Source organism: Bufo gargarizans, chromosome 5, assembly GCF_014858855.1.
Source record: "Bufo gargarizans isolate SCDJY-AF-19 chromosome 5, ASM1485885v1, whole genome shotgun sequence".
Classification (NCBI taxonomy): Eukaryota; Metazoa; Chordata; class Amphibia; order Anura; family Bufonidae; genus Bufo; species Bufo gargarizans.
Genome location: NC_058084.1, coordinates 50,499,938 through 50,525,477, shown reverse-complemented (window position 1 = coordinate 50,525,477; position 25,540 = coordinate 50,499,938). Strand labels below are relative to the sequence as shown.

The 25,540-nt window shown below is 45.7% G+C and overlaps 1 protein-coding gene across 2 annotated transcripts in view; it reads left to right on the top strand.

Moving 5' to 3' along the window:
• OXR1 (oxidation resistance 1) overlaps nt 1–25,540 on the top strand; it is a 114,024-nt gene that overhangs the window by 20,932 nt on the left and 67,552 nt on the right. For both annotated transcript variants that reach the window (XM_044292922.1, XM_044292921.1), the window contains exons 2-5: nt 10,567–10,649; nt 19,742–19,849; nt 22,417–22,530; nt 23,667–23,819. In XM_044292922.1, coding sequence (XP_044148857.1) covers nt 10,567–10,649; nt 19,742–19,849; nt 22,417–22,530; nt 23,667–23,819 — 458 coding nt within the window. The remainder of the gene's footprint in view (nt 1–10,566; nt 10,650–19,741; nt 19,850–22,416; nt 22,531–23,666; nt 23,820–25,540) is intronic.

Here is a 25,540-nt window from a genome sequence, read left to right as displayed (position 1 = left end):
ACCGCCGCTTTATCAGATATTAATGGTCTATTTTGAGAAAAGAAATCAGTATTAAAATTTTATAGATCCATGTGGTGTCTGAGTGCAGCGCGGACAGAAAAGACTCCCATGTTAATTAGGCCTCATGTTATTGTTCTCTTATGAGCTCAGGTTTGGGCCCTCAAGTCCCCAGGACTGCACTACTGCCTCTGCACCCAATGTTTATGGCAAGCACAGATTTCCCATTCATTTAAATACAGTGAAATATGAGCTACATGTAATCTCCAGGAGATGGGACGCTGTGCAGGTATGAAAAACCACAGCATGTCCTTCAAAACTAATTGCATGAATTGAATTTTGAAAGCTTACCTTGACTTCAATGGGAAGTATTGTCAGTGCCAACCGCAAATCATGACTTGGTTACTGACTCCGTTTCTGACGTAACACTTTTTATGAGTATTTTCTCCCAAAATAGCAGGAGGAGCTTCTTCTTTGTACAGTAGAGATGAGTTGCACCATTGTATTAATAACTATGCCCCATTGAGTCCTATGGATATGTGCCTATTCTCCTGAAATGTATGGAGGACTCGCAGAACACCTCCCAGAGTAATGGGCTTTTCTTCCAGATACATTGGTGGTTCAGTGATGGCGCTACTGCCTGCGCGGCGGGTCAGTGATGGCGCTACTGCCTGGGCGGCGGGTCAGTGATGGCGCTACTGCCTGGGCGGCGGGTCAGTGGCGGCGCTACTGCCTGCACGGTAGTGTGTATGCATTCATTATTGTTGCTACCATCACTACACCTCCCACGGCATGGGGACTGTGGCCGTCACTGTTCTAGGACCACATACGTTATCTCCCTGATGCCATTTCTCAGAAGAAGGCATGCAATGGCCATGTGTACAGGCAGTTGTCACATCATTGTCACCCAGTGGTATAAAGCCTGGTAGTACAGTGAGAATGAGATATTTGGAAGCCCCTGAGTGGGTAACGTGCATAGGACAGAAAAGCAGCTTTACAGAAAAGATTTGAGAAGTGCAGACTGATTGTTTTTCTCTCTGTCCAGTTATCAGAGTTTTCCTCCGTTTAAGCAGATTACATTGGATTTAATTGCTGCTGACTTAAATGCTTTGCAATATTTGTGCATTTTCAGTCAGCAGTACTCTGAGGTTTATCGTCCCATATGGTTATTCTGTTTGGTGGCCATCTTGGTATATATTACGAATATGGGGCTCATTTATTAAGCTTAAATACGCCTATTTTAGGCGTATTTCAGTCACAGACGTTGCGCCGCAATCTGCGACTTCTCCCCGCTCACACCACATCTAAAATTGTGGGCGTGGAAGCGGATGGGCCGGCAGGCCTGCCTCATTTACTATTTTCTACGCCTGAAATAGACGTAGAAAAATTCCAAATGTAAGACCGCTCGGAGGCAGTCTTACATCCGCAGAAGTTATGTAGAGGCGATCCACCGCCAGCTTATGGGTTTATTAAGACTGGCATCTAAAACACCGGTCTAAAAGAGGACCTTTCATGGGTCCATGAAATAAGGAGCAGGGGGCGAACGGAACGGCGGCCAGAAAAAATAGTAAGCGCTCTTAGATCCCTGCTCTATGCCCTACATATCCTGATACTTAGTTCATAATGTCTGTAGCCATGAAAGGTCCTCTTTCATAAATGTGCCCCTATGACTTTGGAAATCCTTCTGCTCAGTGAAGATGGGCATACTCATTAGGCCTGATTCACATGTCCGTGCTGGGTCCGTGTGACTGCCACATCTCCCACACCGACCGCGGCTCCCCTTACCCAAACTGACTGCATCATAGTGATTTATGACAGTGAGCACCATACAATAGACCCACGATCAGATAGGAGCTCTCTGTATCACAGATCACCTTGATGCAGTCAGTTTGGGTCAGGGGAGATGTAGCCGACACACGAACCATGTTTCCTGGACCAAGCCCGGCCGTGTCAATCGGGTCTAACGAGTGTGGCCACCTTTTACTGACTGACCGGACCGAGCGCTGTTGTGTGAATCAGGCCTTACACAGAAGTAGGTTGATGGTTGAATGAGCGATCATTTGGGGAACAGATATGGTCATGTACATTTTTAGTCCATACTGGGCGTCCACATTGGCCATACATGATCGGTAACAGATGAAAGGTCTCTGAAAATGTTTTCTCAAGGAAGGATCTCTCGTCTGACTATTGGATGAGCTTGGCTGACTTCTTTTCCCGAAGTTATGGTTTGTCGCCAGTTTCCTGAAATTAATGTTCATTGTTAAGTTTCAGCCAACAAGCTATCGTTTTGGTTGAATAAGTCCATTTTGATAAACTTTAGGCTAATGTGTATGGCGACCTTAAAGATGGTTGCGTCCATCTTCATGGTATTTTTTACTATCCCCAGCGGCACGTTGTACCAAGTAAAAAAAAATCCTGCGTACCTCCTCCCCGCTGCACATTTCTGGTGCCTTGGCTCCATTCCAGGATCTTAAAAGGGTTGTGCTATCTGGGACTTTGATGGCACGTCCTTGTGATATGTCATCAAAGTCAGATAGGTGCAAGTCCCACCTCTGAGACCCGCACCCGTCTCTAAAATGGGCTCCTGAAATTGAAGAAGAGCACACTGTTGATGCACAGCCTGCTCCCTATTAATAAAGCCGAGTGAGCATGGACGTCCCATAGAAATTAACAGAGCGCGAACAGCCTTTTCTCCATTCTCTTCTATGAGGCTGCCGGCAATAGCCGAGCCAGTGGTCAGCTATTTTCGGAACTGGCATAGAAATAAATGGAGGGCGGCCACTCATGTGAGAATGCTCACTTCGAGGGTCCCGTTCTATAGATAAGAGCAGGTCTCGGAAGTGGGATCTACACCTGTCTGACATTGGTGACATATCCTAGGACTGTGATGGCTAACCTCCAGCGGTGGTAAAACTAAGACTCCCAAGATGCACACTTGCTTGGCTGTTCACAGAACTCCATAAAAATGAATGGGGCATGCTGGGAGTCGTAGTTTCACCACAGCTGGAGTGCTGAAGGTTAGCCATCACTGTCCTAGAGATATGCCCCCATGTCTCCGATGAGACAACCCTGTTAAGGTCCCCGGCCTGTAAACTTCCAGATGGGGTTGCATGCACTACTGCCACCAGTGACTGACCTCAGTGGTGATCTTTTTTTTATATGTTGATGCTCCGTCCAGTATTGAAGCAGAAAAACGAATGCAAGCAATGGGATTTTGTTGATTATTTTTTTTATATTTTCTTTTTTTGAGCCTTCATCCAGATGTGACTAACCGAATGCTTGCTGCACCCAGGTCCGCCAGGTACCTCGGGCCCCATCTTGTGTCTTTGCTCCGTGTGCAGTGGAGATTCACAAGGCGGCTCTGTTTCTGCTGTCATTTGGATCAATACAAGTTTATTTTGGGACTATGGTGGTGATCTCCGGCTTTGTAGATACCGTCCGAGCTGTGGGTGCTTGTGGGTCGCTCTCTCCTCTGCCTGTGGTGATTATACGTGGTCTGATATTCTCCTGTACGGTACAGTAAACCCATTAAGTGTAATTGCTCTTCATCCCACACTGAAGTTCTCTGTAAAGTTGCTGACCCATGAGTGTTGCGCGCTCCTTCGCCGCCTCGTGCATCTCGTCTCCCCTGATAATAAGTGTATTTCATTATCGTCTAATCTCCTTGAAACCCAAACTGCTCCTTCAGGAAGAATAAGACTAGCACTACGCCAACTAATATAAAAAATGCATGACGTGCAGAAAGATATTCTAAGAGGAGCTTCACTTGATTTCCTGGACGTGGTCTTCCGGTGTTGGAAGAGAAACCCTCCTGTAGGCCTGATATTAAATACAGCATTCAATTACAGTGGTCCCTCAAGATACAATATTAATTGGTTCCTGGACGACCATTGTATGTTGAAACCATTGTAAGTTGAGTAATCTGTTCCAAGGCCCCAAAATGTCATCCAAGATAAGAGAAAATGAAGATTTAAGAAAAATAAGCAGATAGCTAAGACAAAAAGCAAGTCCTTACATATAAAAGTCAGGAACAGTTGATAACTAGCGACTAATCCAGCTATTATACCGGAGAAGTGTAGGTTGGATCTGAGTCGGAGATATTGTATGTTGAGTCTGGTTTCAACTTACGATGGGTCAGAAAAGACCACGGTATGCTGGAAATATTGTATCCTGAGGCCATTGTGTCTTGAGGGATATACCATCATTTACCACTCCGTGCACTTCCACCTAAAATCAGTGATTTTCTTACTTTGCCACAGTCATTTTGGGCTAGATTCTTCAGTGGCCATTACAGCTCCCGTTACCCTAAGATAAGGACACCCCCGGAAGGTCTGGATCAGAACCGCTTCAAACTTGTAGAAAAATCCATTAAAATCCATGTATTCTTTATTTGAAAATTCAAGACCTAAAAGGTGTGGAAATGGAATCTCTGTTACTCCTGTTTACGCTTTTCAGGCGTCTTAACGTCTTCATCAGTTATGAATAAGGACGTGAAGACTTCTGAAACGCGTAAACAGGAGTAACGGAGATTCTGTTTCCACACCTTTTATGTCTTTATTTGAAAATTTTAAGAATGCATGGATTTTAATGACTTGTGCTGGATTTTTTTTACAAGTTTGAAGCGGTTCTGATCCAGACCTTCCGGGCGTGTCCTTATCTTAGGTGAGCTGGAGTTTCTTTTCAATTTCTAAGCAGATTTGTACCTATGACGCTGCCTGACCTGTCACATGTGCACTTGCACAGGTGCGGAGCAAGACTGATCCGTCCTGGCGCACCATGTAAGTCAATGGGGACGGATCCGTTTTCTCTGACACAATAGAAAACGGACCCGTCCTCCTTTGACTTTCAATGGTGTTCATGACAAATGCGTCATGGCTATAGAAGACATAATGCAACCGGATCCGTTCATGACGGATGCATTCGGTTGTATTATTGTAACTGAAGCGTTTTTGCAGATCCATGACGGATCCACAAAAAACACTTCTGTGAAAGTAGCCTTAGTTTTAATATATGCAAATTAGCTTCTAGGAGCAACGGGGGTGTTGGCATTACACCTAGAGGCTCTGCTCTCTCTGCAACAGGGCCAGGTGTGATGACATTTTCACTGCCTGGCCCCAGCTGATCGGCGGGGGTGTCGGTTGTCGGACCTCCACCTATCTGATATCGATGGCCTATCCTGAGATTAAGTCATCAATGAAAATAACTTGGACAACCTGTTTTAAAAGGGGTTTTCTGAGATATTAATACTGATGACCATATTACCTCCTTCGCTGGCTTTGGTAATTTCTCTATCACATTACACACGGCTCGTTTCCATGTTTACGACCACCCTGCAATCCAGCAGTGGCGGTCACGCTTGTACACTATAGAAAAAAGTGCCAATCTCTGGTGGCCGGGACCATGGGAGCGCTCACAGGTCGACACTTTTTTCCTTATATCGAATGCGTCCTAACTGGGCAGACTGGCCATTGCGGGAAGGTCTAACACCTGCACTGGGAATGGTATCTGTAGTACTGCGTGGGCAAACAATTACTCCGTCAATATGTTTTTGGCGTCTGGACTGAAACCCATGCAAACGCGGAGAACATACTAAGGATCACTTTTACATGGGCAGGTGATCGGGCCGTTTATTGGGAATGAACCTTCGTGTGAGTTGTCGCTTCTGATTATTGTTCTGCATAAATCTGTCTACAAGATGGTCGTTTGTCAGCGGCACGTCTGTCCATGGCACATATGATGACGGTAGCCATAGATTGTCCCCAGTGCACTTTCCATCAGCCTGTGTAAAGGCCTTTTAAACTAGCGCTTCTCAACTGGATTTCTTGTCCATCGGCGGTGTTAGGGGCCCAGAAGTAGGATCCTAAGTCCGTGCAGACCGTGCAAACCAGGTTCCCTTTCTACCCAAAATACGTGATCTTGTGGCATCTGTCAGGTTGTGTTAATGCTACAAGAAGACCGGTTACCAGTAATCTGGTGTTATTTACGTGACACTGTAGATATGGCCAACCAATGTGATGTATACGGATCCTGTATGATGATGGGTGTCTTACTTCCTGACAGCTGTGTTCTCCGAGAACCCGCTGTCAGATCTCAGGAGGGGTGAAGCCGGCAGCTGCACAGACAATTACTGGGGACGGTTTGCTGGGTGGCAGTTCGGTGACGTCCTCCGCTGTGACTGACGCTTCTAGAAAGCAGCTGAGATTTGCCCACGTTAAATGGCCTTGGATTCTCGGACGATGCAGGCGTTATGTGGAGCTGCCGGGCGGTGTAAATAAAGCTTAAAGAGGCGCTGGACACATGGGTGTCCAGATCACAGAATTTTTGTATTCAGTTTATCTCTCGTCAACCAAGGAGTTGACGGAGTGTTTAATACCGATGATTTAAATCATCCGGATTGGACATCAGTACACTGATCGGTGGGGGTCCGACTCCTGGTACCCCTGCTGATCAGCTGTTTGAAGCTGGCAGCATACCAAGCACAGTGCCGTCTATTGGATAGTGGCTGTGTTTGGTATTGCAGCTCAGCCCATTAATTTGAAAGGGACTGACTTGTGCCTTGGCCATGTGACCGATGAACATAACGTGTGCGCTACTGTCCCTTAAACAGCTGATTGGCAGTGGTGCTGGGAGTCGGACCCCCGCCAATCGCTGCCTTCTCTTCAAACAGCTAATTGGTGGGGGTGCCGGGTGTTTGTATCCGGAGATAGGTCATCAGTAGTAAAAAACATGCAACCCCTTTTAATACTCGGACAACCCCTTTAACACTTTGGCAGTTTATTACAGTTGTATCCAGTCTGAACAATTCTGTGAGCAAGATATGGACTTCAGACTGCTCCAGTGTATCCGTGTAGGTGAGGAGGCGCTGCTGCCACGTGTCCTGCTGGTCCATCCTCTCTAGAGCTCTGGAGAATGCCAGAAAAAAAACTTTAAGGCCTCATGCACACGTATGTATTTTGCGGTCCGCAAAAATACGGATGACGTCCGTGTGCATTCCGTATTTTGCGGAACAGAACAGCCGGCCCCTAATAGAACAGTCCTATCCTTGTCCATTATGCGGACAATAATAGGACATGTTCTATTTTTTTTTATATTTTTTTTTTTTTTTAGGAACTGAAATACCGACATACGGAATGCAGACAGAGTAACTTCTATTTTTTTTAAATAAATGGTTCCGCAAAAAAAAAAAACGTAATGGACACCGAAAGAAAATACGTTCATGTGGATGTGGCCTAATCCCTCGCTTTTTAGTTTCTACTCAGGTTGCCAATTATTACTGAACTCTGTGATATGGCTTCTGAGGGAGCGTGCCGCAATTTATTTTTCTAAGGCCTCATGCACGTGACCGTATGTGTTTTGCAGTCCACAAATCTCGAATCTGCAAAACAGTGATCCTAGCTGCGTGCATGCCACCATCCTTTTTTTTTTTTTTTTTTTTTTTTTAAATCCTCTAGAAATGTCCTATCCTTGTCTGCGGAAAAGAGTAGGACATGTTCTGTCTTTTTTTTTTTTTTTTTGCGGAGCCATGGAACGGCCATATGAATTGAAATGAATAGGTCTGCATCTGATCCGAAAAAGATGTGGATTGGATGCGAACTAAACATAGTCGTGTGCATGAGCCCTAAAACGGCGTGCAAGAGGATATCCTTTCTGTATTTGAGGCATCCTGGTGTCCAGAAGTCTGAGGTTGTTTGCAGCCATAATAAAACCATGTGGATGAGCGCCAAAAACGGACTTCTTAGACCACCAGGGAAAAGCCCCTTTTAACCTACATAGGAGTTTTTACGTTTCCTGTTGAAAATGAAGGGTACATGCACACGCGCCGGGTTTCCAAACAGAATTTTTCTGCGTCTCTGCACCAAATCTGCATGTGTTACTTGTGGATTTTGATGCGGTTTTACCCCATTCTCGTCCTTTACATTGCACGGGATGAAATTCACACTAAACACAGTTAAAAATCCACACCGCAGGCCAATATCTGCGCAGAAAATATACACCGTGCACAGTACATGACATCTGTCACATCTCATTCCCTTTGCTGGTACTGTATTATGCTTGTGGAAAAACCACATGTAATTTGCAATGTGTGCAGGTATCCGAAGGCATCTCCGGCAGCAGATCTGATCGGCGGTTCCAGCAGGATCGGGCATTGCCGGATATTATAGGTCTTTTGACGGGTCCTTATTGACTATAGTGAGGTCCAGCGGTGATCCGCATAAATGCCGGGTTTCGGCCAGACAAAAGCAACAGTCATTGGTCCGGCCGACATCCAGAACAGTTTGCCGGAGATGTGAAAGCTCACTAGGGGTATGTTCACACATCGACTTACAAGCAGTCATAAATTTCCATCTGAGATCCAGATCTGATCCTCAGATTGCTGACCGTATGCGGAACCATTCATTTCAATGGGTCTGCAAAAAATGTGCATTCCGTATGTCCGTTCTGCAAAAAAAATAGAACCTGTCCTATTAATGTCCGCATTAGGGACAAGGATTGGACTGTTCTATTATGGCCCTGCCATTCTCTTCTGCAAAATACGGAATGCACACAGACGTCGTCCATATTTTTTGTGGATCCGTTTTGGCGAGCTGCAAAATACATACAGTCGTGTGCATGAGCCCTTAAAGGGGTTGTCCGAGTTATTTTTTTGTTCTTTCTATGTTCCTAACTAAGCAAATGTAACAGCTTTCCAATTCACTCACTTTATCTCCGGTGGCTGGTTTCTCAGATTTCACTGAGGGTCACATGACCTGTGATGTCAGCTTCTCTCCCTGCTCTGATAAAGGTCGTTTACAAGCCTGTAGGAGATGTCACTGTGCTGGCCACGCCTCCCCTTCACTGCCGTCTGCTCTCTGCTAGGATTCTTAACCCCTTCAGCTGCACACACTGGGTAGCTCTGCAGCAGGGACAATTCTGGGCACTGGAGCTGATGTACTAGAGCGAGCATTACAGAAGAAGGTAGGGGGAAGATCCTGTGTGTATTAGCAGTGTCATTATACAGCTGGGACATGTAGTCCTACACATACAACATGCAGCAGAGTCTCCTAGCACTCAGGGCAGCTCTTGTATCCACTCCCTTACCAGTGTCATTATACAGCTGGGATTTGTAGTCCTACACATACAACATGCTGCAGAGTCTCCCAGCAGGCAGACATGTCACTCAGGGCAGCTCTTGTATTCACCCCCTTTGCAGAGCAGGGGGGGGGGGGGGGGGGGGGGGCAGAGGTTGTTTTTATTGCATGTAAACAAAGGCCCAGAAAAGAACCAGGGAAATGAGGTAAAATATATATTATTTTTTTTTTGCATAAAACTTGCTTAGGGTACTTTCACACTAGCGTTTTTCTTTTCCGGCGCTGAGTTCCGTCCTAGGGGCTCAAATCCGGAAAAGAACTGATCAGTTTTATCCTAATGCATTCTGAATGGAGAGTCAGTCCCTCACGATGCATCAGGACGTCTTCAGTTCAGTCTTTTTGACTGATCAGGCTTTTCAGAAAACCGTAGCATGCAGTATTTTTACCTCCGGCCAAAAATCCTGAACACTTTGACTGAACACCGGATCAGGCCTTTTTCCTATTGACTTGCATTAACGCCGGATCCGGCGCCGTGTGTTCAGTCAAACCGGGTCCGGCTTTTGCATGTTAAACCCGAAAAATGTGAAAAAAAAGTTAAAGTCCATAAATGGCGGATCCGTTTTTTCCAATGCATTTTTTCATTGTGATCAAAATCCTGATCAGGATTCAAATGTAATCCTTTTTCACACGTTTTTCCGGATCCGGCGGGCAGTTCCGGTGTCGGAATTGAACGCCGAATTTAAACAACGCTAGTGTGAAAGTAGCCTTAGCTCAGTTATATATCAGATTTTCAGTGCTATATTATTTTTTTTCATAACTCGGACAACCCCAGCAACCTCTGGCACTCCAGGTGTTCTGAAACTACAACTCCCACAGTGCTCCATTCACTTCAATGGGAGGTAGAAGAACAGTCGAGCATGCTGGGAGTTGTAGTTTCACAGCCGCTGGAGTGCCGAAGGTTGCAGAAGCCTGTTTTGGTGATATGATAAAAGAGGCAAAACTTTCTTCGAAGCGGTTGGATTCCTTCATCCACACGGAGATCTGAACTAAATGGGGGGGGGGGGGGTCCGGGGGTGGATCTGTTCATTGTCAATGAATTCATCCCAAATTGTTCATTCTTTGTTAATGTTTCCGGTGATGAGCGACTGATTAGTCCCCGCAGCGCGGTAGTAATGCCTCTGATGAGAACACGCTGCACATTCGCTTCTCGGCTCTTTAAAGTGTTTACATGTTTGACGACGTGCGTGTTGTAATGGCCGTTTTCACTGGATAATAGGATGCACAGCCGGAGCGAATGTATTGCACTTGTCACACTACTTTATATTGGTTAAAAAAAAAAAAAAACACGCAGGCAGCTGGATTTCTGATAGACCGAGTCTCCAGTTACAGAGAGCAGGCTGTATAAGTGGTGAAATAGATGTCTGCCTGCCGCGCTCCTCTCCGAAGCCTGTGACAAGGAGGGACATGAATCTAACGCGTTGCTACCCTCTTTATCCTTCAGATACCGGCCAGAAAAAGACCCTGGAGAAGAAAGATGGGCGGCGGATGTCCTTCCTAAAGCCAAAGGGAACCATGGAGTACACGGTAAGCTTTCTTTCTATGCACTTTAATGTATCCCCCCTCCTCCCTCCCCCTGTGGAGTGTGAATCGTGCCAGTGACCGGCGGTGCACTGGTCCGTTACTGGTATATTGTTTTCCTTTGCATTGTATACTTCTAAGCCCAGTTTTGCTTTATTTGTAAAGTGTCTGAGCTTGATGACTAGGCATCGGGGTGAAGGATGGAAATCTACCTTGACCTTGCCAGGGAGAAGTCACCTTGCGTCCTCCTCCTGGTCACCGCCATTGATCCGACTCTTTTAAAGATTATAGCTCCGTTTTCGCCGTAGTTCCTGAAAATAGAGCCTTTCTCGCAGCTATGTTCTTGAAATGACCCTCAAAACCCTGCTGCAGTCAGCTTCTTATCCTGTTACTATGGGAGACCGAATCCGGAACCGTGTGGCTTCGAGAAATCAGTGTTTTTTATTATTTTTTGGTTTTGTTTTTCCTCAATCCTCTGGGGAGGACATCGAAGATTTGACTTACAATCTATATTACAAAATTTCTCCTTCACCCCTGTGTGCATAATTACTGGTTCTGCTACCCGCTTCTCATTTGCAGATATCTGTGTTTTACCCTTTCAGCTCTCTATAAGGGCTCATTCACACGACCGTTGGTGTCCCGTCCCCGTATTGCGGACCGCATTTGCGGATCCGCAATACACTGGCACCTTTACGTTGTCATTCCGCATCACGGATGCTGACCCATTCATTTCAATGGGTCCGCAAATCCGGAGATGCGGAACGGAAGCACTAGGGAGTGCTTTCTGGGGTTCCGTTCCGTGCCTCCACACCACAAAAAGATAGAGCATGCTCCATCTTTTTGCGGAACGGAGGGATCGCAGACCCATTCAAGTTAATGGGTCTGCGATCCCCATGCGCCTGCCCCACGGAAGGTGCCCGTGCATTGTGGACCGCAATTTGCGGTTTACAGCACGGGACACCAACGGTCGTGTGAACGAGCCATAATACGGATTTTGCTGGAATTCCCTATATTTCTTCATTGTCTTACTCAGTGGCTTTATAAAATTCATCACTGACCATTGTTTCTAGGAATATTTAGTTTTTTAATGGACTGCGCATAAAGTAGCGGCAGAGACTGATTACAGCCGTGTCTCACTTTATTTTTTTTCTTGCCATACTTTTATTAAGATCACTGTTTACCTGCTGTAATGGGAGCTGGGTTGTCGTATTTGGCAGCTGCCGGTCCCCCCCTGTTGCCGGTGGGCAGCTTTGTCCCTGTGCTGTGCATTGTGAGAAATCTGTCAATCAGCAGTGGGTGGCAAGGGCGGGCAATTTCTGAATTTTGAGAACTTTTTAGCATGCTCACAAAAGTACAAGGACTCCAGCCTTATATATTAGTACAGCAAGAATTAAAGGGGTATTCCGGTCGGTTAAAGTTATGCCCTACTCTTTCTGCACAGTCGAGTCCCTTTTTTGCGGCCATTTCTGCTTTCCTTGTCAGCAGCGTGTAGCTCATGAAGGAAGTCACGTGTGCTGAGCTGGCTCGGTGGGTATATACCGTGTGATGGGCTGTCTGCACACATCCCTCGTTGCTGTCATGGGTAAAAGGAGCGATTTTATCAGAGTTTCAAAAAGGAATGATTGTTGGCTTTTGGCCAAGGGTGGCGGTATTTCTGACACTGCGCAGTTTGTGACCTGTTCTTGTGCTGCTGTGGTGAAAGTGTATGGTGAGAGGACAAATGGCGCCATTGTGAATAAGCGATGTGGAGACTGCGGTGCCATTGATGTAAGAGGTGAACGTCGGCTACCAAGGTGCACGAGGGAGGACCGACCCTACAATGGAGCAGCTCACCACCAAAATAATCCAGGGGTTACCGGAGCTCAGCGAACCCTACTGCTATGGGGCTCTAAAGCAGACTGATTGTCACTGCCCCTCCACTAATGGAGTTGCATTGGCAGAAAAGACTCCAATTTTCTCGGCAGTATCTGGATTCGGTATGAATCCATCCTTGCAGATCACGTACACCCATACATGCTGATTGTCTTCCTTGGAGCGGATGGGATCTTCCAGCAAGACGATGCGAAATGTCACATGGCTTGAAATGCCTGACGTTGGTTGAAAAAGCATGACCAAGACTTCCAAGTACTAACCTGGCCCTCCCTAATTCCCTAGACTTGAACCCAATTGAGCATCTGTTGGACCAACATCGTGTTCACTTTATGGATCCTGCCCTACATACCATTCAGCAGCTGTGGGATGCAGCATGGCTCCAGATAGCCTACCAGGAGATTATTGACTCACTTCTAGCCCGTCTAGCGTGTGTCTGTGCTGCACGTGGCGGTTGGTCATAATAATGGGACTCGACTGCATATTGTTTAGGTTTGCTGCATGTGTTACATGCGGATTTGCAGTAGAGTTCACACTATGCATCGCAAAGGGTGAAATCTGTGGTGGAAATCTGCAGTATAATGATCTATAAGAGTGTATTACTGTAGTGCAGCGGCGGCATAAAGCGCACGGCGTCATAGCAACCAATGACGCCGTGCGCTCCTGCTGTCAGCAGGAATCCAGGCCGGGATACCACGGACCGTTCCACGGCCATGTGCATTTGGCCTAAGTTCTCATTCACATTTCCGGTTTGTCATGGATGTGTTCTTGAGTTTAACACCTTCAGCCACCATGACATGACATACCTGTACATCATAGTGGCTGAGTGATTGTATGGAGCATGCTGCCGTACTGACCCACTCCATACATGGCGGGTGCCGGTTGTATAATATAGCAGGCACCCGGCCGTAATGACCGGGATTGGCAATGACGCAGTGAGTATCGATCGAGGTGTCTCGAGGGGGGGCTCTCTGCCTTATGATCAGGACCCCTGCCGTGAAATCGCAGGGCTATGATTTGTTACCATGACAACCTGGGGCCTTCTGAGGTTTGCAGGCTTGTGGGGGTAAACTGCCTGCAAAGCAGGCGGAACGTCAAACTTCCATAGGCCATAATAATTCCCTATTTAGTCTATGGGACAAGTGATCAAAAGATCCCAGGTTTTAGCCCCCGAAGAGGGCTAAAAGTTATTGTCTAAAAAAACTAAACAAAAAAAAAAAGTTTAAAAATTCAAACCTTTCCTGAGTTTATATTTAAAAGTAAATAAAGAATTTATGAATAGAACGGTTATCCCAGCAACCAAAAATGCCTGTACTATTAAAATGTAAAAATATTTCCTGTGCGGTGTACACTTTAATGCCCCCCCCCCATTAAAGTGTACACCGCACAGGAAATATTTTTAGGAACACATGATTTGCCTTTATTTTAGGTCACCTTGCGCCCCCCCCACCCCCCCCAAAAAAAAAAACTAAACAAAAAAGGAATAACAGTGATCAAAAAGTTGTACACACCCCAAAAAGTAGTAAAGCAAAAAAAAAAAGACTATAAAAATTTGGTTTCCCCTGTAATTCTATTGAGCCACAGAATGCTATAATATCAAAACCCATAAAACCTTGTCTGAATTCATTTTTTTTTTTATTTTTTTTCCAATACAATTCATAGTAAATTAAATGGTGTCTATTAAAAAATACAACTTATCCCTCAAAAAAATAAGCCCCCACATGGCTATGTGAATGGAAAATTTAAAAAAAGTGAAGGCTTTTGGAATGTGTGAGGCAAAAATGAAAATGAGCCCGGTCCACTGACAACACGGATGACCATTTTTCACTGGCCACTGGTAGGAGATGCTCTGCAAATTAATTTTCAGATGAGCAGTGTCCGTGGAATACAGATGACACATGGAGGGTAAAAAACAGACACACGGACCACACATGGATCATTCACGGACATCATCAGGGATAAAACATTTAGCAAAAAATTTCCATGGATGTCAAACTGACACAGAAATGGGAACGAGGCCTGAGATGACACGTTGTGGATCCACAATCAGCACCACAGGAGAATTTGCACTGATTATGTTGAGTTAGGCCTCTTGCACACAAACGTTGGCCGTATTGCAGCCCGCATACGGCGGGTCCGCAATGCACCGGCCCGTGTGCACTCCGCCTCAGGGAAGCGGACTCATTCACTGGAATGGGTCCGCAATCGCAGAGATGCGGAATGGAAGCACGGATCGGAAGCCCGCGGAAGCACTCCGTAGTGCTTCTGTGGTGTTTCAGTCTGTGCCTCCGCCCCGCAACAAAATAGAACTTGTTCTATTTTTTATTTTTTTTTGTGGTGCGGACGGATCATGATCAGTCGCCGCATGGAACGGATGCACAACGTTCGTGTGCAAGAGGCCTTACGGTGTAATGTTCTGTGGTTGTACTTTCTGCCACTTTCCTGTTTTGTATGAATCTCCTCTCCGGTTATTTCTCTTGCACCGTCCTGTAATGAAATTTCCCTTTCTTCGTTCATGCCTTACTACCTGGGTGTTACTGGCATTGATTCACGTCAAGTTTGTGTTCTTTTTCTTGTGCTGGGGGAACGTGTGACCTTGTGCACCAAGTTTGGTCTTGATCCTTATTAGCACAGCTGGGAGCCGTTCAGCTCTTTCACATACAGAGGGGCAGTATCGCTAATCTCTTCTGATAGTTAGACGGTGTGACGGCAGGATCAGTAAGTTCAAAGATATGCCCGCTTTATCACAGTGACTCGGGCTGGATGATACATTTGTGGCCAGTCACTTCTGTCAAAATTTGCACCACCTATTGGTTGGCTAAAGCTGGGCATGCACACAAGATGAGGGTCAGCAGAACGATGTGCATGCTTGGCTTGGGCAAGAAAAAACACTCCAAAGCACTGTTTGTGAATCCAGGCTTAGGGATCATGCACAGGACCGTGTTTTGGCTCTGCATCCGATCTGCATTTGACTGACGGGGCCGGGCATTGGCAACGCAGCCGGGGAGGAGCTGGTCACAGAAAGGAGTGGAGCTTGGGTGCAGCAGGAGCAATGGGGATTCCCTTATTGCACCAAAGGTCTAATTTGTATATTAAGAAAAAAATATTGTATTGTAGGAGCACAGTATATTGGCAGATAGTGTCCTCTTCAACTTGCATGGGGGTATGGGGCACCAATGAATGTTCCTGTTTCTGCCAAGAGACTAGGAAAACTCAGTGATTGTGCGTTAAAAAGAAAAATTCCTTCCCAAACCCAATCTATTTTAGTTTTAAGTATTTTTTATTATACAGATAAATAATGATCAGCCATATTGAGGAGACAAACTGCTTTCCAGTGGCCTGCAATGAATAGAAGTTAGACTAAGGGTATGTTCAGACTCTGCCTCTGCAGAAATGTCTTCGACTGAAAACTCTTTTTTTTTCTTCTTTTTTTTTTTTTTTCCACACGTCAGTTCTGCGTTGCGTGAGAATCTCAGCATGTTCTATAGGCCTCATGCATACGACCATGGTGTGTTTTGCGGTCCGCAAAACACAGGTGGCATCCGTTTGCATTCCGCAATTTGTGGAAGGGCACGGGCAGCATTTGATATAACTGCCTATTCTTGTCCGCAAAACGGACAAAAAAAGGACAGTGTATATATATATATATATATATTTTTTTTTTTTTTTTTTTTTGCGGGGCAACGGATGCGGACAGCACACGGAGTGCTGTCCACATCTTTTGTGGCCCCATTGAAGTGAATGGGTCCACATCCGAGCTGCAAAATCTGCGGCTCGGATGCGGACCAAAACAACGGTTGTGTGCATTAGGCCATAATCTGCGTTTTTCGACTCAGCCCTGGCTCCATAGAAGTGAATAGGGCTTCAGTGAAAAAATGCATTGCATCCAGATGCAATGTGTTTTTCACTGATATTTACTAGATGTTTTTTTTGTAAACTTTCAGTTTTTTTTTTTTCACGCACGTGAAAAATGCATCAAAACTGATTGCACCCGCACAGGAAAAACTGAACCACTGAACGCAAATGCAGAAACAACTGACTGGACTTGCTTGCAAAATGGTGCGAGTTTCCCTAAACGCACCCTGACACAATCCGTATTGTTCGTGTGAAAGAAGCCTTACACTGCCAGATGATCGCTAACGAGTGTTGATACAAACCCTCGTTACTGATCATCTTAAAGGGGTTGTCTCTTACGTCAGCAAATGCCTCCTTTACTCGATGGATCGCATTATACACTGCTAGTTTCCATGGTTATGACCACCCTGCAATCCAGCAGTGGTGGCCGTGCTTGCACACTATAGGAAAAAGCGCCAGCTTCTCTGGTGGCTGATATTGTGGGAATAGGACAGCGGTTTTTCCTATAGTACGCAAGCATGACCACCGCTGCTGGATTGCAGGCTGGTCGTAACCCCTGGAAAAGAGCAACTTATAGTGTGATGGAAAAAATGAATCAAACCAGCAAAGGAGGCAATATGGACAATTAAAATATATTAGAAAGTAAGGAAAGGGTGTCGTATAGCTAAAACGGATGTGGTGCAGAAGCTTATTCTTTCAAAAGGTGGGAGGAGAGGACTGATTTCACAGGTGTATACGTTATTACTGGATAAGTTTCTGGATGGGTTCCCTCGGTCGCGGATGTTGAAGTGGGAGGGTGATTTGGGTGCAGTTTCGAAAGATCAGTGGGATGCTATATTAGATGCAGTTCCCAGAGTGTCTTTAAGTGAGCAGGCGAAATTATCACAACTCTTTATTAGAGTTGTTGCGATACCAAATTTTTGATTCGGTTGCGATACTCGATACCATTCGATACCACGCGAAATAAATAAACAAAAAAAGCCACGTGCATGCCTCATTTTTAAAAATGGCGAATCGCGCAGTTTTTATTTTATTTTTTCTGTTCCGGCATTCACCACCTAGATTTTTTTTTTTTTATATTTTAATAGTTTGGACTTTTCTGACGTGTAATATGTTTATTATTTATATATTTTATATGTGAAATTGGGAAAAGGGGGTGATTTATACTTCATATTTTAGTGGGTTTTTTTTTTTACACTTTTTATTTAATAACTATTTCCCCCCTTAGGGGCTAGAACCTGGGATCTTTCATCCCTTTTCCTATTCAGCCTGATTGATCTCTATCAGGGTGAATAGGACTCCACACTGTCCCTGCTGCTCTGTGCTTTGTGCACACAGCATCAGGGATGTTACCATGGCAACCAGGGCTTCTGTAGCGTCCTGGCTGCCATGGTAACTGATCGGAGCCCCAGGCTTACACAGCTGGGGCTCCGATCAGAAGCTGCCACTGCACCACCAATGAGGGGGAGGGGAGAGGTCCCTGTGGCCACTGCCACCAATGATTTTAATACTGGGGGGTTGAGAGGGGCCGGCGCACTGTGCCACCAATGATTTTAATGGGATGGGGGGGTTGAGGGGGGGGGGGGGCACACTGCACCACCAATGATAATTACCCCTTTATACAGGAGGCGGGTACTGGCAGATCAGCGGCAGTTAACTGCCGCTGATCGCAGCTCCCTGTCAGGGGCAGGGTGCCGGCAATGCGATTTTGCTGCCGGCACCCGCCTCCTGTATGTGTTAAAGACTGACTACTGTATATGAGTCCAGACTTTCACTATTAGGCCACACAGAGCGGCGCCCAGCGATGTCTCAGCACTCACCATTAGTCCTGGGCGCCGCTCCGTTCGCCTGCAGTGCTCCATTACTGTCTCCTCTCCTGCTCCACATGCTGCTGATTACTATCAGAGCGATGGGAGGAGACATCAGCTTCACTAGTGGGCGTTCCTTCTTCCTGGCTGTAGCGTTGTCCAATCGCAGCGCAGGGAGAAGGAACGCCCACTAGTGAAGCTGATGTCTCCTCCCATCGCTCCGATAGTAATCAGCAGCATGTGGAGCAGGAGAGGAGACGGTAATGGGGCACTGCGGGCGAACGGAGCGGCGCCCAGGACTAATGGTGAGTGCTGGGACATCGCTGGGCGCCGGTCTGTATGGGAAATAATCCTATCATTGGTGGCGCAGTGCGCCCGCCCCTCCTCCGCCCCTCTCTTCTCATTGGTGGCACGGTGCGCCCGCCCCTCCTCCGCCCCTCTCTTCTCATTGCCGCCCCTCCTCCGCCCCTCTCTTCTCATTGCCGCCCCTCCTCCGCCCCTCTCTTCTCATTGGTGGCAGCGGCAGCAGCACAGGGGGGAGGGAGGACAGCTTCCTTCTCCCCGTGCTGCTGAGAGAACATGAGCGCGCCGATAGCAGCGCGCTCATGTTCAGAGATACTAGACTGCGCAGAAGCGCAGCCCAGTATCGAAAAAACGGAAATCCCGGTATCGTATCGATACCGGGACAAAAGTATCGATTGGGTATCGAAATTTCGATACCCGCAACAACCCTACTCTTTATCATCCACAGAGTTTATAAAACACCAGTATTTTTACGAAAAATCGGGGTCAGGACTGATGATAGGTGTCCGAAATGTATGAAGGAAGGAGCGGATCTGGTGCATATGATGTGGTCGTGCTCTGTCATAAGTAGATATTGGGATGAGGTGCTGAATAAGATTAACCGTAAGCTGGGGCTGAGTTTGCAAAAAGATTCTAAGGTGTGTGTGCTGGGATATGTGGCAGAGATTGGAGGAAGTGAGTTGGTTAAGGTGGCGGTGGTAAGACTGTTATATGTAGCCAGGAAACTGGTGGCGCAGAGGTGGATCCAGGGGAGTCCGCCAGCGATTGAAGAGTTTGAAAGGAAGGTGAACGACATGTTGATATTGGAGAAGAGTGTGTTTGTTAAGCGTGGATGTCCTCAGAAGTTTGACAAGTTGTGGAACGAATGGATGTCACATACTCATCTAATGCTATAAACTAGGATAGAAGGTTTCTTACTCCTTTCATTTGGGGGGGGGGGAGGGGTGTTAATAACATGTTAGTCTAGGGAACATCGTCATGATCAGTGTTCTTAGCAGATTATGGGGGGTGTATCTTATATGCCATTTCAAGTACTCAAGATTGTATATTATGTGAAATTGCAATAGTCATTTTTGCCAATTGTGAGTTCTATGATAGAATCGTATTGTGATGGTGGTAATGGAATAATCTGCCCATGTAATAGGGGCCTTATGGAGTTTGGGGGGGGGGGGGGGGGTTGTAGTTTGCCTTTCATATGCATTGCTTCTACCTGACGATTGATGAAAAGATGCTGACTTGTGCCTTATTTTGATCTTATTTCAGGTTGAGTCCAGGGATTCCTTAAATAGCATCTCTCTGAAGTTTGATACGACCCCAAACGAGCTGGTTCAGCTAAATAAGCTGTTTTCCAGAGCAGTCGTAGCTGGACAGGTATCCTCTAGTTTTTTTTTTGTTTTCTTTTTTATATATACAAGTGTGTTTTATTTTCTACCTGGCAATAGTTATTGTAATCTTTTATATTGTGCCCCTTTATTAGCTGTAAAAGCGCCTTAACCACCTAAACATTACAGCTGCAAAATGAAACTGTGAAACCGACCTAACAACTTTGAGAAACTGACTTAAAGGGGTAATCCAGGAATTGATAAAGATGACCTATCCTCAGGATAGATCCTCATTAGATTGTCGGGGGACAGAGTCCCGTCACCCCCTGCCGATCAACTGTTTGTTTAAGGGAGCCGCCTCTCTGGCGAGTGCACCTGACATCCGGCAGCTTTCCAAGCACAGTGCCATACGTTGGATAGCGGCTGTGCTTGGTACTTTAATGGGGCTGAGCCACAACTGGGCCATGTGACTGATTTACGGTGATGTTACATAGCCAAGGAAGAGGCAGTGGAGCTGATCGGCGGGGGTCCTAGGTGTCAGACCTTTTGCAGAGCTGATATTTATAACCTTTCCAGAGGATAGGCCATCGATATAGAATCCCGGATAGCCCTTTTAAGGGTACTGGCACACAGTGCAATTCTAACTTGTTCAGGATGCAATTTAGCCAGTTAAGCAGCGTTATTAACCCCTGGTGTTCTGCATAGTGGAAATTCTTTAAGTAATTTTAGCTTGCTACAATAAAAAACTACATCCTGAATGCATGTAAGAACTGCACTGTGTGCCAGCACCCTAAGGGCTCATGCACACAACCGTATGTATTTTGCAGTCCGTAAAAAAACGGATCCGCCAAAAAAAAAAAAACGGATGACATCCGTGTGCATTCAGTATTTTGCGGAATGGAACAGCTGGCCCCTAATAGAACAGTACTATCCTTGTCCGTACTATCCTATTTTTTTGTGGAACAGAAATAGAATGCACACGGAGTAACTTCCGTTTTTTTTTTTTTTTTTTGTTTGCGGACCCATTGAAATGGTTCCGCGAACGGACACGGAAAGAAAATACGCTTGTGTGCATGAGGCCTAACAGTTCAGCCTGAGCAGAGCTCGGCTGCAGGGTGAGGGGGCTGCTTTAGCTGCTCATATCGTGGGATTGATAGAAGCTAGACATATAGGCCATGCCAACCCAATTTCTAACAGCTATATCTTCTGATGTAGTGGAGATAATGCTGTGATTTTGGATTCTGTTATTGTTTGGAATGCCAAGGCCCAGATCTGTAACTTCTATCAATCCCAAGATGTGGGCAGATAAAGCAACCCTCCCCTCTTTAGTCTGGAGGAGGGGGCAGGGGGCAAATATTGTATTTGTACTGACCCACAGAATAAAGTTATCACACAGCGAACACCGTAAATTAATTCCGTGAAATGTACCAATTGCAAAAACAATAAAAATGTCTGGAAGAAAAAACTTATTAAAGTTATTAACACTAGAACACAGCGTATTCCAGCTGGTCCTTATGTCACTAAGAGGTTAAAAATGCAATTGTGTCTCCTGAGTTGTGCGCCAGCTATATTCACTTCAGACATATATTAAAAATCTACAATAAAAATGTCCCCTTTTCAGGAGGGGTTTTCCAATTTTAATGTGCCTGTGAGGAGGTTGAAGGGGTTATTTATGAAGATAATAAAAAGGGACAGAAAATGTAAAAAAAAAAATCACTGTTTTCTGTAGGGATCCTGCATAACGGAAACCGGACAGATCCATTATGCTGGCTATAGACTTCTATTATGATGGAATGCCTCTAAAGTCATTCCGTCATGGTCCGTGGTAACGGAATCCATAACGCAATTCAGCACATACCCAAACTCGAACTTACAAAATTGAAGTTTGCTCATCACTAGTGACGACCTGTCTAAGGCCCCATGCCACATTTTGTTTTGTTGTCCGCAGATTGTGGATCCACAAAACGCATATGCGTTTTTTTTGTGGACCCATTGTTTTCAGTGAGTCCATGTTCCACATTTTGTGGATAAGTATAGGACATTTTCCATCTTTTTACATAACGGACATACCAATGTGGAAAGCACACGGATTATCCTCTTGCTTTCCCCATCCTAATGTCAGTTCCGAAAAAAGAAGGAACAGTCCTATACTTGTCGGCAAAATGCGGAACACAGACCCATTAAAGCCAATGGAAAAAATGCAAAAAAAAATAATGTGATGACCTGCATCCGTATTTTGAGGTTCTGCAATTTGCGGACCGCAAAACGGATTCTAGTCATGTGCATGGGGCCTAATACAGAAGATCACCCATGATGAGGGTGATCAGGTGTCAGGAACCTGGCTGGGTCGGTAACGTAATGATGTGTAGAACAGATATATCTGAAAAGCTATGTGGGGGAATGCGCGCATCAACCTCATATTCTCCATTCCGCACCAGCCACGTGAGGATACCGTTATCCTTGGGAGAACTCTGCAATAAGTCTTCGAAAAGATGTTTAAAAAGAAAATGACCGTTTTATTATTTATATATATATATATATATATATATATATATATATATATATATATATATATATATATATATATATATATTAATATTTTTTTTTTTTTTAAAGCTTCTATATGTGCCGGATCCGGACTACATTTCCAGTGTGGAAAGCTCGCCATCCCTAAGCCCCATAAGTCCATTGTCTCCGACCTCATCAGAAGTTGAGTTTGAGAAAAGTGCAGTAAGTATAGATTTGTATGTTTTTATTTAAAAAAAAATTCTCGTTTGACTTTTGAGTCAGTGGCACCTTTTATAAATTGACAGCTTAATTTTAACTTTGCCGAATCCTGGGAGGTTTGTGTGTTGCTGGTTCCTAATTTAAAAGTGGCCACCATCCTCATGTTTGGGACCACAAACAGCGGGTCTGCAAAACACGGGCAGCAGATGTGTTAACTCCATGCTGTGATGTGGACCCATTGACTTGAATGGGACGTGTCCTATCTTTTGTAGTGTGGAGGCACGGATCAGAAGCCCTTTCATGGACTTCCGGGTCTCTGCTTCCACACCGCAAGGTAGGGCATGTCTATACCTTTTGCCGTATTTTGCAGATAATGGACCATTCAAGTCAGAGCACCACAGCATGGAGTTCACGTGTCCAGTGCCCGTATTTTGTGGACCCGCTGTTTGTGGTCCGCAACATGGGCACGGCAGTCATTCAGTCATGTAAATGGGCCCTTAAGGGGAGGTATGGAGTGAGCTCACGCTCTGAGCTCACTCCACACATGGTGGCTTCCGACTTTATGACACAGCAGAAAAATGAGGATGGAGACAGCATGTCCTCTGGAATAAAGTCAACAGGACGTGCTGTTTCCATTCATTTATTTATTTATTTATTTTTTCTGGATATGTGGATCATCCGATTAGTGTGGGGAAGTTTACCACTTTCCCTGGAGACGTGCACCCACTACCTATCAAAATAGGTGTGCTGTCCTCCCTTCTTTTTGTATAACACAGCAGGCACCCACCGGCAGTGTCCGGGATCGGAGATGGCGCTGATGCTGGCCATTTAAAAGGGTTTTCCGAGATATTTACTGATGACCTATCCTCTGAATAAGTCATCAGTATCTGATCGGTGGGGGTCCAAAACTTCCCCTAGGCCATGTGATGTCACAGCCACCATCAAGTGGATGCCGCTGTACTTGGGAAGTAGAGAGAGGGCAACGGTGCTACTGTGAGCGCCCGTACCTTCTCAAACAACGATCGGCCGGCTGGGGTCCCAATCGGATACTGATGACCTATCCGGAAGATAATGTCTGCATTGTTTAGTTTCCCTTTAAGTGCAGTGGTTTGGCCATAATGTTTGGACTTTTATTTTAGGACCATGATAACAGTCGCCACAAGGAGTCGACATCCTCCCCAGCCTATCCTTCCATCCGCTCCTCTAGGGTAGTATCTTCCACATCAGAAGAAGAAGAAGCCTTCACTGAGAAGTTTTTGAAAATCAACTGCAAATATATAACTGATGGAAAGGTAAGTGGGCACATTACTTCTTGGATTCACTTGTGTGTTCCCAGCTGAGACATTTATGGCATGTCCACAGGATATGCCACAAATGGGAAATAGGTGAGGGTCTCACCTCTGGCACCTGCTCTTGTCTCCAGAACATGGCCTTGTTGCGCCCAGCCTCCATTCACTTCAGTAGCACTTCTGAAAATAGCTGAGAGATCTGACTGCTGGTTTCAGAAGTGCTATTGAAGTGAATATGCCTAAATGTCCCGGATGGGCAACCCCTATAAGGCTACTTTCACACTAGCATTCGATCGGATCCGTTCATAATAATGCAGACGGAGGCTCCGTTCAGAACGGATCCGTCTGCATTATTTTGGTATATAAAAGCTAAGTGTGAAAATAGCCTCGGACGGATCCGTCCAGACTTTCAATGTAAAGTCAATGGGGGACGGATCCGCTTGAAGATTGAGCCATATTGTGGCATCTTCAAACGGATCCGTCCCCATTGACTTACATTGTAAGTCTGGACGGATCCGCACACCTCCGCACGGCCAGGCGGACACCCGAACGCGGATCCGCATCCATTCAGACTGCATCAGGACTGGACGGAAGCGTTCGGGTCCGCTCGTGAGCCCCTTCAAACGGAGCTCACGAGCGGACCGACGAACGCTAGTGTGAAAGTAGCCTAAGTAGACATACAAATTATCTTCAGATCTGCACCAAGTAAATGATAATTTCCTGTCCCTCTTACCTCTCCACCAGTCCACTGGTGTGTGATATACAACAGATTAACCACTTCCAGACCGGGCCATTTACCCCCTTCCTGACCAGGCCTAATTTAGCAAATCTGACCAGTGTCACTTTATGTGGTAATAACTTTGGAACGCTTTTACTTATCCAAGCCATTCTGAGAATGTTTTCTCGTGACACATTGTACTTCACGACAGTCATAAATTTGAGTCAATATATTTCACCTTTTATTTATGGAAAAATCCCCAAATTACTAAAAATTCTGAAAAATTAGCAATTTTCTAAATTTCAATTTCTCTGCTCTTAAAACAAAACATAAAGTGATGCCTCATAAAATATTTATTTATTACTTAACATTCCCCATATGTCTACTCTATGATGGCATCAATTTGTAATTCTGTAAATGTTATTTTTTCAGGACATTAGAAGGCTTAGAATTTTAGAAGCAATTCCTAAAATTTTTAAGAAAATTTCCAAACCCGCTTTTTAACCCCTTAAGGACACAGGGCGTACAGGTACGCCCTTGTGCCCTGGTACTTAAGGACACAGGGCGTACATGTACGCCCTGTGCATTTTCGATCACTGCCGTGCGGCTGGCAGTGATCGGAACCCGGTGCCTGCTCAAATCATTGAGCAGGCACCTAGGCTAAATGCGCGGGGGGGTCCCGTGACCCCCCCATGTCGGCGATCGCGGCAAACCGCAGGTCAATTCAGACCTGCGATTTCTGCAGTTTCTGATCCCCGCGGTCCCTGACCGCGGGGATCAGAAACTTTAGGATTAAAAATTGTTTCCTGTATCCCTCCCCCCTGCACCCCTGAGTTATTCGAGCACGGTGGGAGGTGCAGGGGGAGGGGTGCGGGCGGTGCGGTAGGCGGGATCGCGATCCCCCGCCCGCCTCCCATTGCGTAATCGTTGGCGTCTAGTGGGTATACCAGGGTGCCAGCATGTGATGCGATGATGCGATGTCAGCCGTTTAACCCTTTCCATACAG